This window comes from Serinus canaria, chromosome W, assembly GCF_022539315.1.
Source record: "Serinus canaria isolate serCan28SL12 chromosome W, serCan2020, whole genome shotgun sequence".
Taxonomy (NCBI): Eukaryota; Metazoa; Chordata; class Aves; order Passeriformes; family Fringillidae; genus Serinus; species Serinus canaria.
Genome location: NC_066342.1, coordinates 11906216 through 11931116, shown reverse-complemented (window position 1 = coordinate 11931116; position 24901 = coordinate 11906216). Strand labels below are relative to the sequence as shown.

At 42.8% G+C, this 24901-nt stretch overlaps 1 protein-coding gene across 9 annotated transcripts in view; it reads right to left on the bottom strand.

Annotated features, from left to right (window-relative positions):
* LOC103824724 (DDB1- and CUL4-associated factor 12-like) overlaps window positions 1-24024 on the bottom strand; it is an 830860-nt gene extending 806836 nt beyond the window's left edge. For 5 of the 9 annotated variants that reach the window (XR_007780322.1, XR_007780323.1, XR_007780321.1 and 2 more), the window contains exons 1-5: window positions 23616-23854; window positions 22621-22875; window positions 3843-4049; window positions 2532-2592; window positions 500-693 (exon numbers count right to left, since the gene is read on the bottom strand). Coding sequence is in view for 5 of the 9 variants with exons in the window: in XM_050986380.1 (XP_050842337.1) it covers window positions 500-693; window positions 2532-2592; window positions 3843-4049; window positions 22621-22875; window positions 23616-23687 (789 nt within the window). In the remaining 4 variants the exon portion in view is untranslated. The other 4 variants (XM_050986383.1, XM_050986384.1, XM_050986381.1 and 1 more) reach the window with 4 other exon arrangements.
* Between the last annotated feature and the right edge of the window lie 877 nt (window positions 24025-24901).

The window sequence follows — 24901 nt, the reverse complement described above, 5'->3', positions numbered from 1 at the left end:
AATGCTTTCAAAGTGGGGAATGATAGGAAAAGATTTTAAAATCACAGAAAATTTGGAGTGCTAGAAAGAAAGTTAGGCTTAATAGGCCCTGGGAAAATGTTACGCCCTGGGAAATGTTAGGCCTTGTATTTGCTAGATCATGTGAAACTGCACCTGTGTAGTCAGTATATGATAAATGATATAATTGTTAGATGTGATTAGATATAATTATTGTTTCGAAACTGTGTTAGAGGTTTGAGGGGGATCACGAGAAATCCATGTTTGGATGAAATCAATGTATACAATAGAACAATGTAAGTTTAATAATTAATATGTACGTTATATAACGATAGAATATAAAACATGTTCTGCCCAAAACCATGTTGGAGTCAGATTTGGGTCTGTGTACTCCTGACACCCAGAGCTCTTAATAAAAGCACCTGCATATAATCATTCCATGATTATGTGTTCCTGAATGCTAACATTAGGACTAATCAACTGTCTGGCTTATCTTACTGACCTTGTTCTTATTGTTGAAAGCCAGTGCTCGGACTTTGCAGTTGTCAGGATTGGTGTTCTCCTTAGGAATATCCTTCAGAGCCCTGTGTGTTATGTGGGCATAGACAGGAACTTGAGAGAGATTATGCCTGGCATCAGTTTTGGACAATACATCCTCTGTAACTTCCCAGAGACCCATCGAACCATCCCGGGAACCTGAATAAGTAGTCCATAACAGCATTTCAAATATACATAATTGTCCTTTTTAAAAAATGAACTGCAATAAACAATGAGGTCTTAAAAAAAGAAAGGATACTTTAGATTCATTTAATCTAACTGAATACACTGCTGGTGCCTATATATTAAGTATTATTAAAAAAATCATGATTTACTGAGGTGTTAAGTTCATAACATTGTGAACTTATTGTCAGCTGGTTTGTCTACATGGTTTCCAATCAGCTAGATCACCTCATCTGTTTTCAAACTGATTACGATTAATCAAAAAACCATGATCCTGTACAACAATCACCATTAGAGATTCACATGTAGAATAAACTCAGAGGCAATTGAATAGCCTATGTGTTCAGCCTGAGCCTGTCTTACCAAGGCCAAGATTGACAGTCTGTTAAACCAATACAAAAACCTACAAAAAAACTCAGTGAGGTTTATACCAATTCTAGATAGTTTGATTTCTGACAGTATGTTTATGGATATGTATACACACATTAGTGAATTGAACAGAAACATATTTAAAACCACAATTTTCACCAATTTAAATAAAATCTACTGTTAATTCAACTCATTCAACCTCTTGTTTAAAGAATGTAACACAGGAACTGAGGCCAAACAAGCAAGAATTCCTTCATTTTTCTACTGAATTTGAAGATAATTATACAAAATATGAATCAGTAAGACCAACAATACTGGATGAAGAAAGCTAAATGTCTTTGGTTCAAAGATCAATACAGATTTAATCCAAGGTCCTATACCCATCCTTTCTGATGTTCAGGCAACTCACTTCCATTTAAGTCGGCTCTGATAGATTTGACATGTACCTCCATTTCTTCCCTACACAATGTCACTTAATGGGCTTTTTAATGCAGATATTTGGGTTAGAGAATTGCAAGGATCAACTCAAGGGTTAGCTTTTGGTTTTTTTATATTACTGAATCATCAGTTAAAGCATTTGATTTTTATATGAGACTGTTAAGATTTTCTGTCACCTGCAGTTTGACACTTTGTATGGAATACTAAACCCTCTCAGCACAGAAAGACCGTAAACTAATACATTAATTCAATGGCATATTGCTGCCTTTACTCAAGGTAAGTAATACTTTATGAATTTACACTGATTATCCAACTACACTGACTAAAAAGTCAGTAATTTACCTTTTCTTTTACAACCTTCTGTATTAGTTCCCACAGTATGTGTGCCTATATATATACATACACACACACACGCACACACAACTTTGCTGATAGCTTGATAAAACAGAGTTTTCATTAATCAGTTTTCCATAGGATTTCAGGAAATTAGTACTGTTCAGCTGTATTCAAAGTTATAAACTAACTATTCTGGTGTAGAATCCTTCCCTTGAACTTACTGTGTTAAGACACCCTCTCATGTCAACACCTGTTGCGGTGTGATGTCATAGTTTGTCTCAGGTACTCCGGTCCTTTGCCAGGTGCCAGTCACCTCTCCTTTCCCCCCACCCTGACCCCTGCTGAGTGCTGTCTGTCAGTCCTGGCAGAGGCCAGTCAAGCCCAGACACGTCCCATCCGGCTATATTGGTAATTATTCCAATAAACACCTACTGTAAAGACAACAGTATTCCCTCTAATACTAGAAAAAAAAGTACAATCTAGACCAGGGCTCAACAAATTAGAAAAAAAATTTTAAAAAGCTAAGTGCTGTACTAAGACCAAGAATGGTTTAAATAGGCAAAGTAGCTCCAAATGGTTTCAAATGCCTTCTAAAGGTGCTTCCCTAAGACCTATCAAGTGCTGTACAACAGTATAAAATTCTGGGGGAAAAAATTAAAAATTAACATTACCAGAAACAGCCATAGTATCACTTATCCATGCAATTGAAAATATCCAGTCCTTATGTCCATCCTAAAAGAAAAAAAAAAAAAGAAAAAACAAAGACAGATTTTCTGTGCCATTTTATTCTGCAGTGGTCTCAAGGCAGACAAAAAATATCAAAGTGAAGAATACTTAAGTGCAAACTCAGAAAGACAGACCTATGCTAAAAACATATAAATAATATTCCACTATCCAGCTAGAGCAGTTTAAGTACCTAACAGTAATTTTAACTTTTATTGATTTTGACATGTATAATTAATAGAGAGCAATTAGGTGATAGAAAAACAGATCTCTGACCAAGGACAAATTAATCTCAATTCTAAGGACTCGGATTTTTTCCATTTTGAAAGCAGTGTTCTTTACTTCTATAAAGTAGGTGCTTATTTTTATTTCCTCAAATGCACATCCCTAAAAAGAAAAAAAAATTATGTTTGAAATATATGACCTACTGATTAAATTTTCAAGAATCTTTTACTCAGAAGGTGAGAAGCCTGTGTATAAAAAAAAGACCATAAGGGTCTAGTTCTGTTTGAAAAACTGCAGTCACAGTGGCACATGAATAACAAGTCATGCAAATCTTCAGTCAAGCCTTTCTGCAGCTGGTTACCTGCTACTGCAGAAACTCTGACCTGAGCTCTGCTGTTGTAATTAATGTCTATGCGAAGTCCTGAATCAAAAAGGAAAAATAAGAGTGAAGTGCTTACAGGACACCACTATACCCATTTCAGCTGTTTTCTTTTTAAGATTGGCTGTTTTAAAAAGGCCTCATGATATTTCAAAAATAAAACTAGTACCAAAGTCTATCAAACTGCCACAAGCCCCTGGGTTAGAACTACTCCTCAAAGCCAAGTTCCACCAGTGAAATAATACATATATAAGCTGCACTGGAGAAGGGAAAGCCTTGAATCATCTTTACAACTTCTCAAATGACCTTTTTCACTAAAGCAAAGTTTCAGAGATCATCATCACCCCAATGAGACTTTGACAGTGAAGATTTTGTTACATTTTCAGTGCTTAAAAGTAATCTGAAGTAGACCTGAATGAGGATAAGAAAGAAGAAATCTGACTTAGAACCCTGAAAATCCTCTCATATATTTATGTACTCATTCATTTTTAAGATATCTTGTCAAAAAAGACAACTTGATCAGGAATATTTTCAAGCTTTCAGAAATTCACTCTCCACTATAACATTCCCAAATTTTACACTTGCTTTGACCTTATGCACTTCAAAGTAGTAATTCTTGGGACAGAATAAACTTTCCCCAAATACTCCCACTTACATCTCCCACACACACAGGATCAAGTGTAGGCAGACGATAAATTGCAAGACTGTTGGGGTTGTCTCCACCTGTGGCCAGAAAGGTCCTTGAGGGGTTGAGCTCAATGGCATGAATACCACATCCCTGCTGGTTCACCATGGCAGGTTCACGATCTTTCAGAATAGGAATCTTGGTAATTTGACCAGTCTGGACATCTATTACAAATAACTGGAGGAAAAAAGCAGATACAAGTCATTATCACACAGATAAGAAAACCAAGGTGGTCAAACATCCTTCCTATTTTGAACTAACATTCTTTTAAATGTAGAATCCACAAATGCTGCAAATATGGTTGAAAAATGTATACATTCCTTCTTAAAACAACTAAATTAAATAACTGTGGGTTTTACTTTAATCATCCATCCTTGTTTTGGCTAGGATAATGTTAACTTCCTTCTTAGTAGCTGGTATAGTCCTGTATTTTGGATTTAATATGAGAATAATGTTGACAACACACTGATGTTTAGTTGCTGCTTGATAGTGCTTACTTTAAATCAAGGACTTCTCAGTTTTCCATTCTGTATAAGGAAGCAGGTGCACAAGAGGCTGTGAGGGAACATAGCCAGGACAGTTAACCCAAACTGGCCAAAGGGATATTCCATACCATAGAACATTATGCACAGTATATAAAGCAGGGGGTTGGGATTGGCTGGGAGCTGCCAGTCACTATTGGGGGATGGGCTGGGCATGGGTCAGTGGGTGGTAAGCAAATGTATTGTACATCACTTCTGTTTCTTGGATTTTATTTCTTTTTTTCCTATTATAACAATAATATTTTAATTACTAAACTGTTCTTATTTTAACCCACAGGTTTTACATTTTTTCCAATTTTCCTCCCCATCCATCCAGGGAGGGGAGGGGAAGTGAGTGAACAGCTGTGTGGTACTTAGCTGCCACCAGTTGGGGTAAACCACAACAGTCCATTTTGGCACCCAAAATGGGGATCAAAGCGTTGAGACAATGACAGATCTGACCAGAGCATGTTAAAACAAATTTCTTAAAGGCATTCATTCTATTAGTTTAATAGTCACGGGTCACAATGTTGATTTATTTACTCCCACAGTCATTGCACTTTTTCTCAGAGTTGTGTTGTGTGACACTTTACTTGCAGTATGTCTTCCCTGTGGTGATGTTTATCATCCTTGAGGCCTGGACCAAGGTTATCATTTTGTTGTACTTCATAATACTGGCCTATGATATGATAGAACCACTGGTCATGAAACTAACCTGGTATGTGTCCTCACCACTGCCATCCTATCTGTACCTCAGGAGCCATCTATTGGGAACTATTAACAGTTACATCTTCTGCCTTTTCTCCTCGAATACATCTTCCAACATCCATCTATCCATCCTGTCTTCCTGCTTTCCTTCTCCTCCAGGATGATTACAGTAGTATTTGAGAATGTGTAAGATTTTAAATATCCTTTCCATACACCTGCAACCAACCTGGCCCTTTTGCTAGGAGCCAGCATGTTCCTGCATATAGTTCGGGTCTTCTTTCAGGTTAAACAACTATTTAAGAACATCACCCAGAGATTTGCCCTGAGGCTGAATAGTTCTGAGTGATGGGGTATGCAGGATAGTAAGGGCAAGTGCCTAGGACAGTGAGCACCGCCAATGTTTTTGAACCTCACCCCTGAACAAGTGCATAATTGGGAAGATGTGTGTTAATGTCGTTATAAACAATTCTATGGGTGAAGGTGTGGGTGCTAAAGTCTTTGAAATGGGTCTTAATGTCTCTACTGATTTAGGGCAGCAGGTTTGTTACAGGGTCCAGACAGCTTGGCTCCTGAAACAGACAAGTGGGGTCTGCACAAGGCTGAACTTCTGAACTTTGGGGTAAAACAGTAGGTTCAAGGGGGAATATGAGGTAGGCAGTTCGGGAAGGCTGTACCTTCCTAGTACCTCCGCCAGTGGGGAAAGGAAGAGGGGGCAACATGTGGCCGGTAGTTTAGAATAAAAGGAGGCTGTGTCCACTGAAATCCCGAGAGAGAAAACCCTACAGGCATGTGCCCCAGTGGACTCTCTCCCTTTATTTGAATAAAGTTGCAGGACTCCTCTGTCTCCTTTATGGACACCAGCTTTTCATAGTGTGAGAAACAACTGCTCACTTTTTAAAATTTTAAAAGTTTATAAAACCTTAACAAAAAATACAACAAAAAAAACTAAATAAAGAAGAATTACAGTGCTGGGAGCCCCTGTGACTATCAGCCACATGCTCGCCCACAAAATGGATGCTCCGCCTTTTATACTGCTACCCCCTCCTAAAGTCTTGTCAGTCAACTCCTTCCTTGCAATCTAGTGGTGGAGATCACTTTCTTACATCTTGATTGGAGGTCAGGTATTACTATAGCAACAAGCCAACCCTCCCCAAATGCCCCAACTACCAAGGCCATCCCGTGATAACAATGCGGGGGAGGATGACATATTAAAGTAACATAACTATACATCTACAAACCTTCTTTTAACATACATATAATGTTTACCCCTTAATTGTGAAAGCCAACCATCTCATTACTCATCTATAACAATAGATTGATTTTCTGTACACAGTCTTTGTGAAAAATGCTTTTTTATTATTGGCTTTTGCAAATATTAAAATTATTATTATATGTGTTATGTTAAAAAGTTATACTGTATTAATCCTTTTCAGTAGTGTGTTAAATATAGTTTTAGGCTATAACATAATGTTAAAATAGAAACTATGCTATGTAATATACTTTTTTTTAACTAGTTCAAGAAAGGGATGAGATAATCCAAAAATTCTTCACACAGAGATAACAATAACAAGACACTAAAATCCCAAAGAGAAGAATTATTGCCTCCTTATCATGAAGAACTAGTCTCTTTCTACCTCCTTCCAGACACTGAGGAACGGACAATCCGACACCAGGAGGTGCAATTTGTGCATTCAGTGAAGACACTGAATGATACCCAGAAATTGGTAGGTGTCATCACTTGGTTACATTCGTACTTGGGACTGACCGATGCATAACTGTCTCCTCTGTATGATTTGTTAAAGGGAGACTCTGATTTAAAGTCACTTCGCACATTGACCCCTGAGGCACGTCAGGTGCTGGAGGTGGTTCAGCTTGCTGTTTCTGCTTGCCGGGTTTATCACATTGATGTCACTGTGTTCATTACCACTCCAGATATGCATCCCACAGGCATCATTGGCCAATGGAGTGACAAATGGTCCAATTCCTTGCACATCTTGCAATGGGTCTTCCTGCCCCATAGGCCACAGAAGACGGCAACCGCATTGTTTGAGCTAATCACTCGCTTGATAATCAAATGCCGGCAACAGTGTTTGTAATTGATGGCTGCGGATCCCACAAAGATCATACTCCCGGTATAGCGGGAGGATTTTGACTAGAGCTTTGCAAACAGTGTGTCCCTGCAAAGTGCTCTAGAAAACTTTTCAGGGCAGATCACTTATCATTTGCTCAGCCACAAGCTACTGCAGGTGGCAAAATTAACACAAATCTCTTTGCGGCCCAAAACTAGTCAGGAACCAGTGCAAAGACCCACTGTCTTCACTGACAGTTCGGGGAAAACAGGGAAGGCCATTGTTACTTGGAGGGATGGATCTGAGTGGAAGGTCATGAGGATGGGTCAGCCCAATTGGTTGAATTGAGAGCTGCTGTCATGGCATTTGAGAAATTTTCCCAGGAACCTTTCAATTTGGTCATGGATTCTGCCTATCTGGCCGTCATCACACAGCGGTTGGGTCAATCAGTTTTGAAGGAGGTCAATAATCCTGCCTTGTTTCATTTACTGAAAACCTTGTGGTGTGCCATTCAGGCCCGGGTTCATCTGTACTACGTTCTGCATGTAAGGAGTCACACCAACTTGCCAGGGTTTGCAGTGGAAGGTAATGCGAAGGCTGACAAGTCAGCTAACCCAGCATGGGTAGCGCCTCATCCTGACACACTTGCGTAGGCCAAGACATTGCATGGGTTTTTTCATCAGAATGCACATACCTTGCAGAAGCAGTTTCAGTTGATGCCAACTGAGGCTCGTGACACTGTCGAGTCGTGTGATGATTGTCACGCGCTCCCTCTGCCTTTGCCAGCAGGGGTAGGGGCCAGAGGCCTTAGGGCTTTGGAGCTTTGGCAGACCGATGTCACCCAGATTGCCAAGTTTGGCCGGCTCAAGTATGTGCATGTCACGGTGGACACGTTCTCCTCTGCGATGTGGGCTTCTGCTAACACTAGAGAAAAGGCCCACCATGTCCTTGCCCACTGGAGGCAGGCCTTTGCCGTTCTGGGCATACCTTCTGCTGTGAAGACCGACAATGGTCCTGCTTATGCATCGCAGAAGGTGCGGCAGTACCTGCAGTTGTGGGGCGTGTCACACAAGTTTAGTATCCCTCATTCTCCAACTGGTCAAGCTATTGTAGAACATGTTCATGGTACTCTGAAATGGGTTCTTCAAAAACAAAAATGGGGAATGCAGGGTGAAACCCCGCATAGTCGGTTGGCAAAAGTTTTGTATACCATCAATCATCTTACTGTGCCGCAGAATTCAAATAATCCTGTCATTTTGAATCATCACCTTTCGTTGCAGGCTTTGGACGAGACACATCAGCCTTGAGCGAAGGTTCGGGTGCGGAATTTATTCACCAAACAGTGGGAAGGTCCCTATGACCTTATCGCTTTGGGTCGTGGGTATGCGTGCGTATCCACAGATACTGGGGTATGCTGGGTACCTTCAAAGTGTGTTCGTCCTGACCTGCGATCGCAGAGACAGAATCCAGCTAACAGGCAAAATGGAAACCGTGACCAACCTGAAACTCATCAAGTGGATGAATCATCAAGTGATGACTCAGATGCAGACGACATGAGTGATCACTCCGATGATTCCTCCATGAGCAGACACTGAACATTGTTCATTTTTCCTTTTAACATTGTTCATTTCTTCTTTCTTTTTTAAATGGAAAAAGGGTGAGATGTTGCCCTGTTCTTCTAAGTTCTTCTAGGCTTTTTGATGTTTACATTTTTTGTAATAGAGTTCTCACGCACTTTTATGTAAATAATGATTGTTTTTGCATTCTTTTCTGGAGGAGGAGAAAATTGATGGACTGTTGGTTTGACCAGTGTCATTGGAGAGGTGGCAATTTCATCTTCCAATCCACTGTCACTTTGGAAAGTCTATAAATATTGGAGTTTGAAAATAAACTGCCCTTCTTTTTACCTTGGAGGTTCCAGCATGTGTGTAATTTTATTTCATGTCCTGTTGTGACATCGCTCCTACCATGACAGGTGGAAAACACACATATAAAACTGATCGGCCAGTGGACAATGATAATGATCCAGGGGAAGGACCCTCAAAGCCAAAAACTAACATAAATCAGAAGTCACTATTGAGTCCTTTTCCCTGAAGGACCTTTGTGGCCTAAGAAAGGATTACACTCCAAACTGATGAATCTATAGTTAGTTGGTTAGTCTGTCTTTGGGATGTTGCAGGAGAGGCTACAATTCTGGATGGTACTGAAGTGAGGCATTTGGGATCCCTGTCACCTGCTTTGATTATCGACCAAGGAATGATGAGGGGGGCTGACCTTCACAGTCTCTGGGCATGGGTCCTGGGAAGTGTCACAAAGATATCTGTGTGCAGACTAAATGCAGCAAATCCAGTGGAAGACCATAGAACAAGGGATTCAACGCCTGAGAGAAATGGCAGTGGCAGAGATTGTCTTCTCAGATGACCTAGACACTGTAAATCCAGACTTGGTACTATGTACATCCGTGATGTGGTGAAAACTTGTACGACTTGGGTCAAAAGAATACTCTTTTACTTTAGCAATAATAAAGCAGGATGACAGGGAGTACACAGAGCTCGATATGGCCAAGAAGCTCCGAGCATATGCAGATGCTGTGCACAGTCCAATGTCGCAGAGAGGGAGGCTCGGGTCATCTCAATATGAGAATCGGCAAGCTTCGTTTATTGATTAGAGCATCAGACATTTAAGCACAACAAATAATAAGCTCATGCATATTCTGTAAGCTAAACAATCTATTGGTTATTCTTACTTCCTTATCCTTTACAACTTCATCTTTCTTTTCTTATGCTCTGCTCTCGGCTACAGCATCTTTGTTATCATAATACAGCTATACTCAAGGCCACAGTGTCTTCACAGGAGCGGGGCCTCAGATTAGTTGGGTCTGGTACTTTTCCACTTCTCAGCTATCCAGAGCATGTCTACGTAACCTTTGTCATGTAACTAGTCCCCAACAATCCAACACATGCAAGAATTGCAGCTTTGGAAACACATTTGCAGAAATTAGAAGAGAGAGGAGAATCACAATAAATTCAGGGAGGAGATTAAAGAAGACCTTCTCCAAATCTCAACAATACAAATCAGGAGTTCTGGCACCAAACATAGACATTCCCCAGATGGAGAGAGAAGGTACACCCCATGAGCTGAGCTGTGGTTATTCCTACATGATTGCAGAGAAAACATGAGGAGGTGGGTAGGAAAATCTACTGCTGCTCTGGCGCAATGGGTGCTTGAATTGAAGGACAAGAAGACTCAGAGAGGAAGTTCCACCAAAAAGGAAGCAGCTCCAGTAGCCCGTAGCCAAACTGCCAGGTATGATGATGATGACAAGATGTCCAATCCCCTTGAAGGAACTTCCAAGACATGTGCCCAGGGAAAGAAGGATAACCAGGCTTAGAGGGGCCCTGCCTCTGGCCAGGTAGAGGCTAGGGAAAACTGTGGTTTTTTGGACTGTGTGGATTCGTTGGCCTGGCACATCTGAACCACAAATATACGAGGCCGTGGTCAACACTGGTGCCCAGTGCACATTAATCCTATCAAGACATGTGGGGACAAAATCTGTTTCTATTGCTGGCATGACAGGGGATCACAGGATTTGACTTTGATGGAAGCTGATGTGATCCCGACAGGAAATGTTTGGAAGAAACACCCTATTGTGACTGGCCCAGAGGCCCCATGCATTTTGGGCATAGACTTCCTCCGAAGTGGATATTTGAAGGACCCAAAAGGACTTAGGGGGGCGTTTGGGATAGCAGCTGTAGAGACAGAGGACATCAAGCAATTGAACACCTTGCCTAGACTATCAGAGAACCTATCTGCAGTAGGACTTTTGAAGGTGGAAGAGCAACGAGTACCAATTACCACCTCAACATTGCACCACCGGCAGTACAGAAAAACTTGAGATGCTGTGATTCCCATCCACAAGATGATCCGTGAGCAGGAGAGACAAGGGGTGGTCAACAAAACCCACTCACCCTTCAACAGCCCCATTTGGCCTGTGTGCAAATCTGAAGGAAAATGGAGACTGACTGAATTCTCCTGCCTTGAATGAAGTGAGTCCACCACTGAGCGTTGCTGTGCCAGATATATTAGAGCTCCAGTACGAGCTGGAGTCCAAGGCAGCAAAGTGGTACGCCACTACTGACATTGCCAACGTGGTTTTCTCCATTCCTCTGGCAGCAGAATGCAAGCCTCAGTTTTCCTTCATGTGGAGGAGCATGCAGTACACCTGGAACCGATTGCCCCAGGGGTGGAAGCACATCTGCCATGGACTGACCCAGACTGCACTAGAAACAGGTGAGGCTCCAGAACATCTGCAGTACATCGATGACATCATTGTGTGGGGGAACATGGCAATGGAACTCTTCGAGAAAGGAGAGAAAACCATGCAGATTCTCCTTAAAGCAGGTTTTGCCATCAAGAACAAAGTTAAGGGATCTGCTCAACAGATCCAGTTCCTGGGAGTAAAGTGGCAAGATGGACAGCGTGAGATTCCCATCGATGTCATCAAAAAGATCACAGCAATGTCTCTATCAACCAGCAAGAACAAAACACAAGCTTTCCTAGGCGCCATAGGCTTTTGGAGAATGCATATTCCTGAGTACAGCCAGATTGTAAGCCCTCTCTACCTGGTCACCCGCAAGAAGAACACTTTCCAGTGGGGCCCTGAACAGCAACAAGCCTTTGCCCAGATGAAGCAGGAGATCGCTCATGCAGTAGCCCTTGGCCCAGTCAGGACAGGACCAGATGTGAAGAACATGCTCTACTTTGCAGCTGGGAGCCATGGTCTGTCCTGGAGTGTAGCAGACACGGGGCTAGCTAAAGCCCCATGGCGGTTGGAGGCTTAGAGATAAGGAAATGCCAAGTCATAGGAACTAAACCAGAAGTCTTCACTTAGGTCCTCCAGGCCTGCTTATCTTTCTGTGACCCCATAGGCTATTTTCCCTAACCCTTACAATTGGTCAGTTCCCAAGCCCCCCTAACCCTATAAAAGGGGCTACCTTGGCCCATTCTGGCAGAAGAGCTGTCATCGGAACCCCTTCATGGACCCCTTCAATAAAACCACCGTGGAACCAGCCAAGGCCTCTTCTCTCTCTTTCTCTTCGTCTGCCCTTCTGAAAGCCACCATTGGCCAGAGCGCCTTAGCAAGCTAAAGAGCTGAAACTATAAAAGAGCTGAAAATCACTAAGAGCTTATAATCACTGAGCTTGCTAAGGTAGCCACGGCTATACAGCAGTTCAGGTTCGGGCACCCAGCCTCCGGAAGGCTGAGCTATCCGGCCCAAGACTGCTTGCCTGGGGCACCCTGATCCTGCAACGATCCAGCTATCCGGCTGGGAGCAGCCCCGTGGCTTTTTTACACTGGAGCCTTTGGCAGAAGGTGCCGGGGGAGACTTGAGGCCAACCACTGGGATTCTCGAGTCAAAGCTACAGAGGGTTTGAAGCCAACTACACTCCCACAGAGAAGGAAATCTTAGCAGCCTGTGAAGGAGTCCAAGCTGCCTCGGAGGTGACTGGCATGGAAGCACAACTACTCCTGGCACCCTGACTACTGGTGCTGAAGTGGATGTTCAAAACAAAGATTCCCTCTACCCACCATGCCACCAATGCCACCTGGAGCAAGTGGATTGCTCCCATCACACAGTGCGCCCATATTGGAAAAATGAATTGCCCTGGGATTTTGGAGATAATTACAAATTGGCCTGAAGGTGAAAACTTAGGTCTTGCTGACAAAGAGGAATAAGAAGTGACATGTGCTGAAGAAGCTCCACCATACAACCAACTGCCAGCAGAAGTAACATGTTACGCTCAGCTGGTTTTCAGCTTCTTTCTGCCTCTGCTGAGATCAAGATAGAAGGCACTTGAGACAATAGTTCACGTTCAGGCTTAGATGTTTATTTTTTCTTATCTTTGTTACAGTTTAACAGCAGTGAATTCTGCAGTTCTTCACTAACAAGGCACAAAATGGCTATCTATCTTTTATTACAAGGTCTTTTAAGGCTAAACTATCCAATTAAGAAATGACACCTAAATTATTTTCACTTTTAACCCAATAACTGATCACTCAAAGTCCACAATGCGGACTTTTCTGTCCAATTACAAAATACCACCCCAACCCATGAAGAAGAAAGAAGGTGAAGAAGGTAAAGAAGAAGGACTAGCCTCTGCCCTAAAACCTCCATCTTGCTTCACATATATTACTACATTCTAAAACCTTAAACTCTAAGTTTTCCACCCTGTGATATCACACACTTCTAATCAACTACACAGCCGCAATCCCAGTGCTATCAATTTTGGAAGCCTCCTCCATGGCCTCAGGTCAAATGCAGTGCTCTCCTGGGAGTCAGATTCTGTCAGCACAGAAAGTTTAAACTTCTCAGCATCCAGAACTCCAACAACGCTCTTTTAACTGATGGTTCTTGCCACATTGCAAGGATGAAACGAAAGTGGAAAGCAGCCATATGGAGCCCCACACGACAGGTAGCAGAGGCTACTGAAGGAGAAGGTGGATCAAGCCAACTCGCTGAACCCAAAGAAATTCAACTGGTCCTGGACATTGCTGAAAGAGAGAAGTGGCCAAAGCTGTATCTCTACATTGATTAATGGATGGTAGCGAATGGTCTGTGGGGGTGGCTGGAGAAGTAGAAAAAGGCTAATTGGCAGCATAGAGGAAAACTAATTTGGGTCGCTGAGGAATGGAAAGACATCACTACCAGGGTAGAGAAACTACCTGTGAAAGTCCACCACGTAGATGCCCATGTCCCCAAGAGTAGAGCTAATGAGGAGCACCAAAATTACAAGCAGGTAGATCAGGCTGCAAAGATAGAGGTGTCAAAGATAGACTGGTAACACAAGGGAGAGTTATTCCTAGCTAGATGGGCTCATGATGCCTCAGGTCATCAGGGTAGAGATGCGACCTTTAAGTGGGCACGAAACCGAGGGGTGGATCTAACCATGGACACTGTTTTTCAGGTTATCTATGATTGTGAGACGTGCTGCCATCAAGCAGACCAAGTGGCTGAAACCCCTATGGTATGGTGGGCAGTGGTCCGAATATAAGTATGGGGAGGCCTGGCAGATTGACCACATCACATTGTCCCAGACACGCCAACGTAAGCCCTATGTGCTCACAATAGTAGAAGCCACCACTGGATGGTTGGAGACCCACCCTGTACCTCATGCTATGGCCATAACACCATCCTAGGCCTTGAAAAGTAAGTCCTTTAGATGCTAGTGGGACTCATTTCAAGAATAGCCTTATCAACACGTGGTCTAGGGAACATGGCATTGAATGGGTGTACCATATCCCCTAACCATGCACCAGCTGCAGGCAAAGTGGAGAGGTACAATGGAGTGTTAAAAATCACCTTGAACGCATTGGGTGGGGGATCTTTCAAAAACTGGGAAGAGCATCTAGTCAGGGCCACCTGGCTAGTTAACACCCGAGGTTCCACCAACTGAGCAGGCCCTGCCCAGTCTGAGCCCCTGCATACAGCAGATGGACACAAAGTCCCAGTGGTACATGTCAGAGGTTTTTTGGGGAAGACCGTGCTGATTAATTCTGCCTCGAGTACAGACAAACCCATTCATGGGGTTGTCTTTCCTCAGGGATCAGGTTGCACATGGTGGATAATGCAGAAAGATGGAACAATATGATGCGTACCTCAGGGAGATGTGATTGTTGGGTGAGAACCATGTGTAAATATCACTGTTTGCTGAATGTTACTGCCATTGTCTGTGTATAGCTGTATACTGTATATAAACGTATGTAAAATGTATGTATTTGTAGAGTTAGAATATATATTAGTTTTGGTAGTAAGCTGACAATATGGGGGTAAGCGGTGGAGTGTCCTGGGGTGACTTTATGATGCTTGTATCCCCATTTGTCTGTTTAGCCCAGAAATAACTTTTGCACCTTTAAGACTGGTTCTGAGAGAGGAGGGAGGGTGAGAGAAGAAGCGTGCAGTTTGTTTTCAGACACTGTACTCACTCCTCCACAGTCCTGCTCCTGGACTGTGTTGTCTGCGGACGGACAGACAGACGGTGGGACAGAGTTTTCCTTTGCTTTTATTTAGTTTTTAGCTAGCTGAGGCAGAGAAGTTCCCTGGACTGTGGGGTTTTTTTCCCTGGGACTGTTTAAACGCGCTCTGGACTGAACACCCAGAAGAGCACCGGCAGCTTGCACCTGTGGCCCACCAGGCTGGGCCAAGGTCATGACATTTCCAGCACTGGAGGGACTGATAAGAGACTGAGTAAGCTGAGCTACAGCCCACAAAGGGGACGTTCTGAGTTTTTCATGTCTTTGAAGTGGCCAGAGGTTTTATTGTTTAATATTGGGGTTTTTTTGGTTTTTTTGGGTTTTTTTTTTTTGTGCTGGTGAATACTTTGCTTGTTAAATTAACAGGTTTTTTTTCCACTTTTCTCCAAGGAAATCTTTTCCCAAACCAGTTGTGGGAGGGGCCGCTTGAATCTGCTTTCTAGAGGAACCCCTTTGGAGGTTTTCTCCCAAATTTGCCCTAAACCAGGACACAAGGTTTGCCCCAAAGTGTGATCAAAGGGACCATTAGTTTTCTAGCACAAAGGCTGAAATCGAGGAAAGTGAATGGACTGTCACACCAGAGGGACAGGTTGTAGTCCCACCTCAGTGAGAACATGAAGACACTCATAGGGGAACAGGGAACCTTTTGAAACAGCTGAAGAAAGTAATAATAGAAAGGGAAATGACTAATATGGTACAGTCTATAACAAACAAATGTGAAATCTGCTATAGAAACAACCCAAACATGGGCAAAAGAGTTGTGCTAGAAATAACAGAAGCAGGAGGCTTTCTTGGAGATCACTGGCAAATAGATTCTGCTGAGTTACCAAGCAAAGAAGGAAACAGGTATGTATTGGTATTGGTTAACACCGTCAGTGGATGATCCTAGGCTTACCCCTGTCACACTAACACAACAACAGAGGTGGTGAAAATTTTACTCAATCATACAATTCCAAAGGTTTGGGCTTCTGTAGCAATGTATCTGAACAACTTAGGCAACATTGTGCCCCAGCCAAACTATATCTAGTTATTCTTATCAGAGGCCTCTGGAATTCATCAAGGTTACTAAGACATAAACTGTGCTAAATTAAGAAAGAACAGGCTGAGAAACAGAATACCAAGACTGCAAGAACTAGATAACAGAGGACTGTGAACCATCTGGACTGTAATCAATCACATACTCTGAAGAGTGCGTGCAGAATGTGTGGACAAGATAGAGGCACCAATGAAGAAATGCGTGACTAGTGTGTGCAGTAGTTTTAGAATGTATAAATAAGTGCATAATGTAAACAATAAACGGCTTCTGCTAAAGCATATTGGTTAGTCGTACAGGAGTCCTATTTCCCACAGGCTTCCTTTGGGGTTGGTGATAGGAGAAGTTAGTCAAATGTTGGGAATTGTTTGGGATCTGTAAATTCCCTACATACCCCAGATGAGTGCTAAGTCTGAATGCGTGAATGGAACCCTCAAAATACAGATTAGTAAAATTTGTCAGAAATATCAATTACATGGGTTCAAGTCTTGACTATAGCCTTACTGAGAATCTACATGCAACCAAGGCAGAGAGATAACATGAGTCCTTATGAAATATTGCATGGCAGGCCATATCAAATTGTGTATATTATGGGAGAAATTAATATGAGGGGAAAATTGACTTGCAGAGGTATTTAACAGCTTTTAAGTTCTACTTTGCAGAAACTCCAGAGATTCATCATGTTATCTACATAAATAAGACCAGACACACCTGCCCATCTGTTCCAGCCTGGAGACTGAGTCTATATTAAATGGAGAGACAGTAACCTTACAAGCTAAGTGGAAAGGGCCATTTTAAGTCCTGACTACTCTCACCAAAACCAGAGATGCTGGCAGAGAACCCCGAATTCACTGCTCCAGAGTTAAGAAGACCTATGTTCCTGAGACAGCTGGAAAACAGAGACTGATACAAATCAGGATGATGTGATTTAAATTGTTCTTTTGTGCCTCTTATCTGCACAGTTGGTAACCATGATTCTGATTTGGCCCTAAAATTTTGCATGCAGCTCTATTCCAAAATGTATCCAAAAACTCTTCATAAGAACAACTTGTCAGGGTGGTATTGGATCATTAACACTGGTTGTTGTTCTTATGCAGATCAGAGTGAAAGAATTAAGAATTTGGTTCAAATCTTAAAGCAAAGTCAAATTCTACACCAGGTAGCTCTCAAAGGAGCTCACTGAACCTTGACTATCTTCAGTACACTCACTTCATGGTCACCAAAATGAACCTGGATAAAAGAAATATTCATAGTAGCTATTGTTCTAGTTGGCAGCTGTATAACAACTAGTGGGATGGCTGGTTGTGTAAACCAGTGGTCTGGTTAAATATAGAGCAGAGACTAAACAGGATAGTCTTGTTAGTCTCTACAAAATGGCGGGGAATTATGCTCTTTGGGTTTTACACTTTTTTCTATATTCTCTGTATTCTTCACACATATATTTGTAGCTTTGTAGCCTATTGTATTAGTGGCTTGTTTTCCCAGTACTTTTCCATGGCCTTTCACTAGGCAGAAAGACAAAACAAATTCCAGAGCTCCAAGCCCCAGGGCGTACAAGGCCCCAGTGCTATCTTGGTTCTTCCTGGGAACCAAGGCCAAGAACAACTCTCAGAGATACATTTTCATAGACAAAATACAGCTAGTGCTGAGGGGGGAACTCCAGAGAAGGGGCTTAACCTGGGGGGAAATTAAATCATTGCTTGTCTTCCTAATTGGTGCTTTTTATCAATTATGCTAATTTCCTAATACGTATAAATATGTACTCACCCCTGGGAGGGGCGGGCTTTTGTGGACATCTTTCCATAACTGCCTCTGAAGGCCTTCAAATAAAGATCCTCTTTTATATTACCCCCTTACTAAAATTATCTCAAGTTTCATTTCCAGGTTGGGAAAAAGGCAACACTGCAGCTGTCCCCTTTTCAAACTGCTTACAGTCAAGTTAGAAACTGCCCTGCTTCATTAACTAAGGAACTTCATTAATCAGTTTGCCAAAAGTAAAGACTGTGGCAAGGAATCAAGTATCTATCAACCAGAGTGTGAACTGGAAAATCCATCCTTAATTTATATACAATACTGTGATCAGAACAGTTTGCCAGGCTCTTTTATCAAGTATACTTCCATTTTATGACCTGCCTTTCGGAGACAACAGTTTGGGGGAGTGGAGAAACAGGAACCCAACAAAATTACCAATTAATTAAATATAAGTGACTTTCCCATGCATCTTTAACTGAAAGCATTGACTTTATAGAGCAAAATTAAACCCTAGGCCTACTAAATGTCATTTCAAGGCAGCACTTAGACTCTTGTGACCTCTGTTGCTGCCCCTGCATACAGAACAGCAGATGAACAGGCAGTCCTATCTTTTAGTTGATCATACAAATCAGCCAAACAAAGGGTGTCACCTTGAGTTACAGCACTTTTTTATTATGCAAGCGTGATGGACATAGATTTACAAAACATAAAGAACATGCATGAAAAAGACTGCTTAGTCCTCACACAGGAAGTACTTGACATGCTCTGTGTCCCAGCTCATCACATACTGCTCTCAGAAATCACAGGCACATTCTTGTCATTCATATTAACATTTGAAAGAAACCCAAGATAAACACATTGCCCTGCTAAAAATTGAGTCACTAAGAGAAAATCAACTGTGATGAAGTTTCACAATTGGCTTAAGCCAATCTTTGAGAATCCACTTGCCTCTTCATCCACCCAAACAGTTTCAGGACCCCTATGACAGCAACTAGTCCTCAGGTAGCTATGAGATCAGCTGCATATCTCTGTCTCAGTAAAACTAACCCTACAAGAAAGCCCATCTGCACAAAGCAGCAAGCTGATGCAGCTGATTCCCCAGCTACAAACACATCAGTGCCAGCAAGAACAAGCAGGTGGGAACATCCTATTCTGCAAAAGTACAACTTCAGACAAAAATTTCACCCTCAGCCAAGCTGGAAAATGATGTTATTGTTTTCCTTCAGATTTGCTTTTTGCTAACAGACGCAAGACAATGCTTACAGTGCCATTATACCAATACCCCCACTGGTCACACTGAGTAGCACTGTTGAATTTTTCCCAGTCTTTACTTTTATTTAGATTATAAACACCTCTTTTTTCTATGTTAACAGAATGCTTGGCTTCTGTTCTGCAGCAATACATATTTACTGATAAAATGCCAAGCCCAAAAGAAACATGGACTCTTTAAACACTAAGATCTCAAACGTACGCCTGCTTTCTGGTGGAGATCAGAACATGCACTAATCTTAGCACAAAATCTACTTCCAGGTTGTGCTGTAGAGGCAATGCAAGTGGGTAATGGCCTCACATGTCCTACTTGAAAGAGTGCAGAGAAACAATCCATGATATGAAGAAACGTCTGAGAAGTGAGCAGTGGTAAAAGAAGCCAGTGAATCTGATACCAAGAAGGTTAATTCAATTTCTACTGTAACTGTGAGCTTTTAGTAGAAAGACACTGTGACTGTGAACCTTTAGCAGAGAAGCAAGGCATGCAGAAATTGTTCTCCAAGCAAGGACGTTAGAGGTGGTTTAAGAATGCAGCTACAGCCAAAACAAGGACTGAGTTTGGGAACTTGGGGAACATGGGGAGGATTTTTATGGTAATGGGCAAATTATAATATGCATGTAGCGACTGTATATTAGCAACACATTTGTAGAAATCAGGGGGGCATGTTAGGAAGGAGTGATCCTCCATGCCCTTTCAGGCGCATGAATAAATGATGCCCTCTTTAACACAAAAAGCTGGTGTTAAGGAATCTCATTCTGGTTTTCAGATATTTGGTAACAAATTGACTGACTGAACTACATTTCTGGAGACAAGACCACACAATCAGACAATCCATCTTGATGTGAAACTCTGAAGCACTATCTAATGGGCACACACTTTGATATAATTGAATTTGTTCAGTGCCAAAATCACATTTGTCAGTTTTTGTGTCTTGCCCTCCACATTTTATTTCAGGAGGTTGGGAGACAGCACATGTTGGCAGATGACAAAGGATGGAGAAGTGAGAGACTTTGCTTGCTAAAGGGCATCTCTACCACCCACACTATACTTGGCACAGAAACTACCAGACTCTGAAGACAGACATGGGTATCACATGCAGTTCACAGAAAAGCAAATACTCTTGAGATCGAGGCAATGAACACAGATGGAAACTGAAGGTAGAGAGATTCTATTTCAGACTTAATTCCTGTCAAAAGACTGTTTTGTTTATACAGCTAGGCCTTGCTTCTTAAGAGCTACTGCATGAAAGCCTCCTGCTATGTAACTATGAATAATAACAGAATATCTGAAATGAAAAAACAAAACAAACAAAACCAAAAAAACACTGAGCCTTGCAGGTCAGATCACTGAGTGTGGCTTTCACAAAAAAAAAAAAAAAAAAAAAAAAAAAAAAAAAAAAAAAAAAACCTAAACAAACCAAAACTTGAGTCAATGAAATAATCACACCTAGTGATAGACTTTGAGATTTTAGAGCTGCTTGATCTATACATTCTCTACAATGCTCAATTCATTTCTGTGGTACTAACCAACCCACAAAGAACAGGTTTGGGATTTTGCACTAATTCAATAAGAATTTCATATATGACATTGAAACCTCAGCCAATGAAGTTGGGCCACTAACTCCAGCAGAGAGAGCATTACCTAAGAAGTATGATCTCCTCCATTTATTAATCACATACTACATTATTTTAATATTTTCCTATAAAGGGATGCTTTGGAAATATGAAATCTGAAACATGACAGAGTGTGGCCACAGCTCTCTTCACAGAGAGCAGCAGGCACAACTTTCCTAGGATTTTTCCTGGGGAAAGCTGTGAGAAAGCTCAGAGTAAGAAGAAAAAGAATTCTTATCTTAATCTCTGCATCTGTTGTTGTGCACATGTGGAATGTGTTATGGAGATTGCTTACCAAAAGGTGGTTTCTTAATTGGACTTTGGTGATGGTGGTTTTGATTGTTTGACCAATTAGGTCAAAGCTGTGTTGTGACTGTCTGTAAGGGTCACGGGTTGCTCTTTAGTATAGTAGTAGTATAGTATTAGTGTAGTATGTAGTATAGTATAGTATAGTGTAGTGTAGTGTAGTATAGTATAGTACGTATAGTATAGTATAGTATAGTATAGTATAGTATAGTATAGTATAGTATAGTATAGTATAGTATAGTATAGCTTAATAAAGCATTTGTTCAGCCTTCTGCAATCACGGAGTCAAGGCTCTTTATTCCCCGCGTTGGGGACTCCCTGCCACAATAACAGAGTCCGAACAGATTTCAAATTTTGCTAAAGCATGTAAAGATACATAAGCAAGGGAAGTTATTTAAACACTAAAAACAGATTTAGAGTGGGAAAAAAAAATTACAAACTGGAAAAGCAAAAGAATAATCCTGAAGATCTAAATTATTTTTTTTTTTTAGTTTGGAACATTTCTAGCTACTTTGAAGAATATCTGGAGTTTAACCATAGTTTTTAGTTTTGTAGCAACTTTTTGAAGTCACAGAATCATTAGAGATGGAAGGAACTTCTGGAGATCATCCAGTCCAACCCCCTGCTAAGGCACAGCCACCCAGAGCAGGTGACACAGGAACATGTCCAGGTGGGTCTTGAATGTCTCCAGAGAGGAAGACTCCGTGACCTCCCTGGGCAGCCTGTTCCAGTGCTCTGATACCCTCAATGTAAAGAAATTTTTCCTCATGTTGAGGTGAAACTTCTTGTGTTGTAGTTTATGGCCATTGCTCCTCATCCTGTTACTGGGCATCACTGAAAAGAGTCTGGCACCATCCTCTTGGCACCTGCCTTTGAGATATTTATATGCATTAATTGAGATCCCCTCTCAGTCTTCTCTTCTCTAGACTAAACAGGCCCAGCTCCCACAGTCTCTCCTCATAAGAGAGATGCTCCAGACCCAAGTCAGCAGCACAGAACCATATATAAAACCAAATGGTAAAAGACTGAGCACAATAAAAATAGAGTCTTACTAGCAAGTTTTGCCAAGCATGTTAGCTACCATTTAGCAAAGCTAACATCATTCATTAACTTTACATTTGCAGGACAGGAAGAAAGATCAAACTCTACTGTTGCTTGCCATGCTGCAAATAGATGTAAATCACTCTACGTGGACTAGACAGATGCTGCATGAGTTAAAGGCCTCATGTTCAGGTTTCAGGCCATACGCATAGTGCCATGTTTTCAGATGAGAATGGGTGATCGTTAAGCATTACCTTCATTCAAAATTAATTGCGCACAAATTGGAATCCACACCTAATTATTTCCTAATATATTCCTTGGCTATCTACATACTTCAATTATGGTAAGTGTCATTTGGGGGTAGAATGATTAACAGCAAGAAGCACAAGATAGGTGGCACTTACTGTGTTGCATTTTGTCCCACACACCACTTGCCGGTGGTTCAGCCACTGGGAGGCAAATACTTTATTAAGGATTCCAAGGTGAAATTCTCTCTCCTTCAAGAGGCTGGGAAGCTGCTGGGCTGCATATCCATGCAACAAGTGGTGATAGCTGGACTCATTCTGCATCCTGACCTCTCTACCTTTCAGGTAGTACACCACAGACCTTTTCACCCAGTGGAGTCTTTTCCTTTTGTGAATGGAGTGATCCCACCCATACTGTGGAAAAGAAGCATTAAACTTAGATAAAGCAACTAGAACAAACTTAAGACACAAGTCATCTAAATTCAAATATATTCTCAGCAAAATACTGAAGCCTTCCAAACTACCCATATAATACCATACACGAAGATTAACTCATAAATTGTGATAAAGCCTTCAGCAACATAAAATTAAGCATAAATATTTGCTAAATAAGTAACACTGCCATAATACTGAAAACAATCCACCCCGGCTCGGCACCGTTGGGACACCAAAAGCTTATAGAAACAAGAGGAAGCCAAGAAGCACTTTAAACGGAAAAGCAGCCCCGACAGCCTCCTGGCGTGAGCTCGGCAGGTTTGGAGGTGACACCGCGGGGGGCATCTGATACTGACCGCGCCGTACATCGGCCTCCTCCGGCCCGGCCTGGGGTGGCCTCGCAGTAACGCTCAGCGCTGGGGCGGCGGAGACTCGGCGGTTACGGGCCGAAGAGAGCTCCCCGAGCTACCGGGGCCACCGGGGCAGGGAGCAGAGACGGGGGGAAACTGCCCGCTGTATCGCACCGACAGCCACCGTGGCCGGGAGTACTCCTTCCCACCATCTCCCCCCCAGGACACCATCCCCAGGCACCGAAAGACCCCACCCTTTTCCCCTACCTCAACCGGGCACCGGGACACGGCAACCCCCAGTCAGGGTCACCCCAGGCACCGCCATATGGGCTTCTGCCCTCATACACCCATTCCCGCTCCCCAGCCTACCTGCTCCCCCTGGAGCCCCCCGGCGGCAGCCGTCGCCGCTTTCCGCTTCCTGCTAACTGTTTTCCGGGCCATAGGAGAAGGAGAAGGAGGAGAAGGAGGAGAAGGAGGAGAAGGAGGAGAAGGAGGAGAATCCGAGAGCCCAACCTGGGCCCCACATGGAGCAAGAGGGGGAGGGGGCCACCGGGGTACGGGGCAAATAAGTGCGGGGAGCCAGGCCCGGTCACTCTCTTCGTCACAGACCGTACCGACTGCGCTTCACGACATTTTCCTCCGAGATGTTTTTACGACAGTCACATCGTGCCTCTGCGACGGCTGTCCCACCCTGTCCGAGTCTCGTTTCCTAGCAACCGGAGGAAGGATGGCGGCGAGCTTGCTCACCCTCTGCGGCTGCCAGGCAGCGTGGCCCCGTCGGGGGCGCGGCGGCGCCCCCAGCGGACCTCAGAGCGAAGCTTCCCGGCTTCGCCACTTGTCCGTTCCCCGCTACCCTTCACGGATCGGCGGTTCTCGCTGGCGGCCTCCCCGGACCCCGTCAATTTAAGCATAGGAGAGGCCCCGTATTATCAACACCGTTTCCAGCTACTGTGTAGCAGATTAGCTCTACCCCAGCCCAAACCAGCTCAGTGATCTTTTACTGAGACAGCCTGTGAGCATATTCCTGTTGATTGTAACATGCACAATCTGAAGTTCTACATATCTCCTGTGGGAAAATCTGACCACAGTGATCGGGAAGATGTGTGCTAATGTCTTTACAAACAATTCTGTGGGTGAAGGTGTGGGTGTTAACGTCTTTGAAATAGGTCTTTATGTCTCTACTAACTTTGGGCAGCAGGTTTGTTACAGGGCCCAGACAGCTTGGGTCCTGAAACAGTCAAGTGGGGTCTACACAAGGCTGAACTTCTGAACCTTGGGGTAAAACAGTAGGTTCAAGGGGGGATATGTGGTAGGCGGTTCGGGAAGGCTGTACTGATTTGCGGAAAGAAAAAAAATCTAACTAACTCCACAACTATAAAAGTTGTAAAGCCGGTATGTTTATTACAGTGCTGGATGCATGTGGGGATCATTGTTCCCCCTAAAGGACATGCGCACCCCTGAGAACTCCCAATCCTTTTTTATCTCGCTTACTCTGATTCATATGCATAGAATTTCACAATAGGTTCATACATATTCATTTTACTCATTTCCCGTTACACTTGCAGCTAGGTTTTTTTTTTTTTTTTTCGAAAATACAGAAAGAACTCCTGGGTCATCCTGCCCTGTCTCCCGCAGCCTCAGCCCCGGTCTCCGTC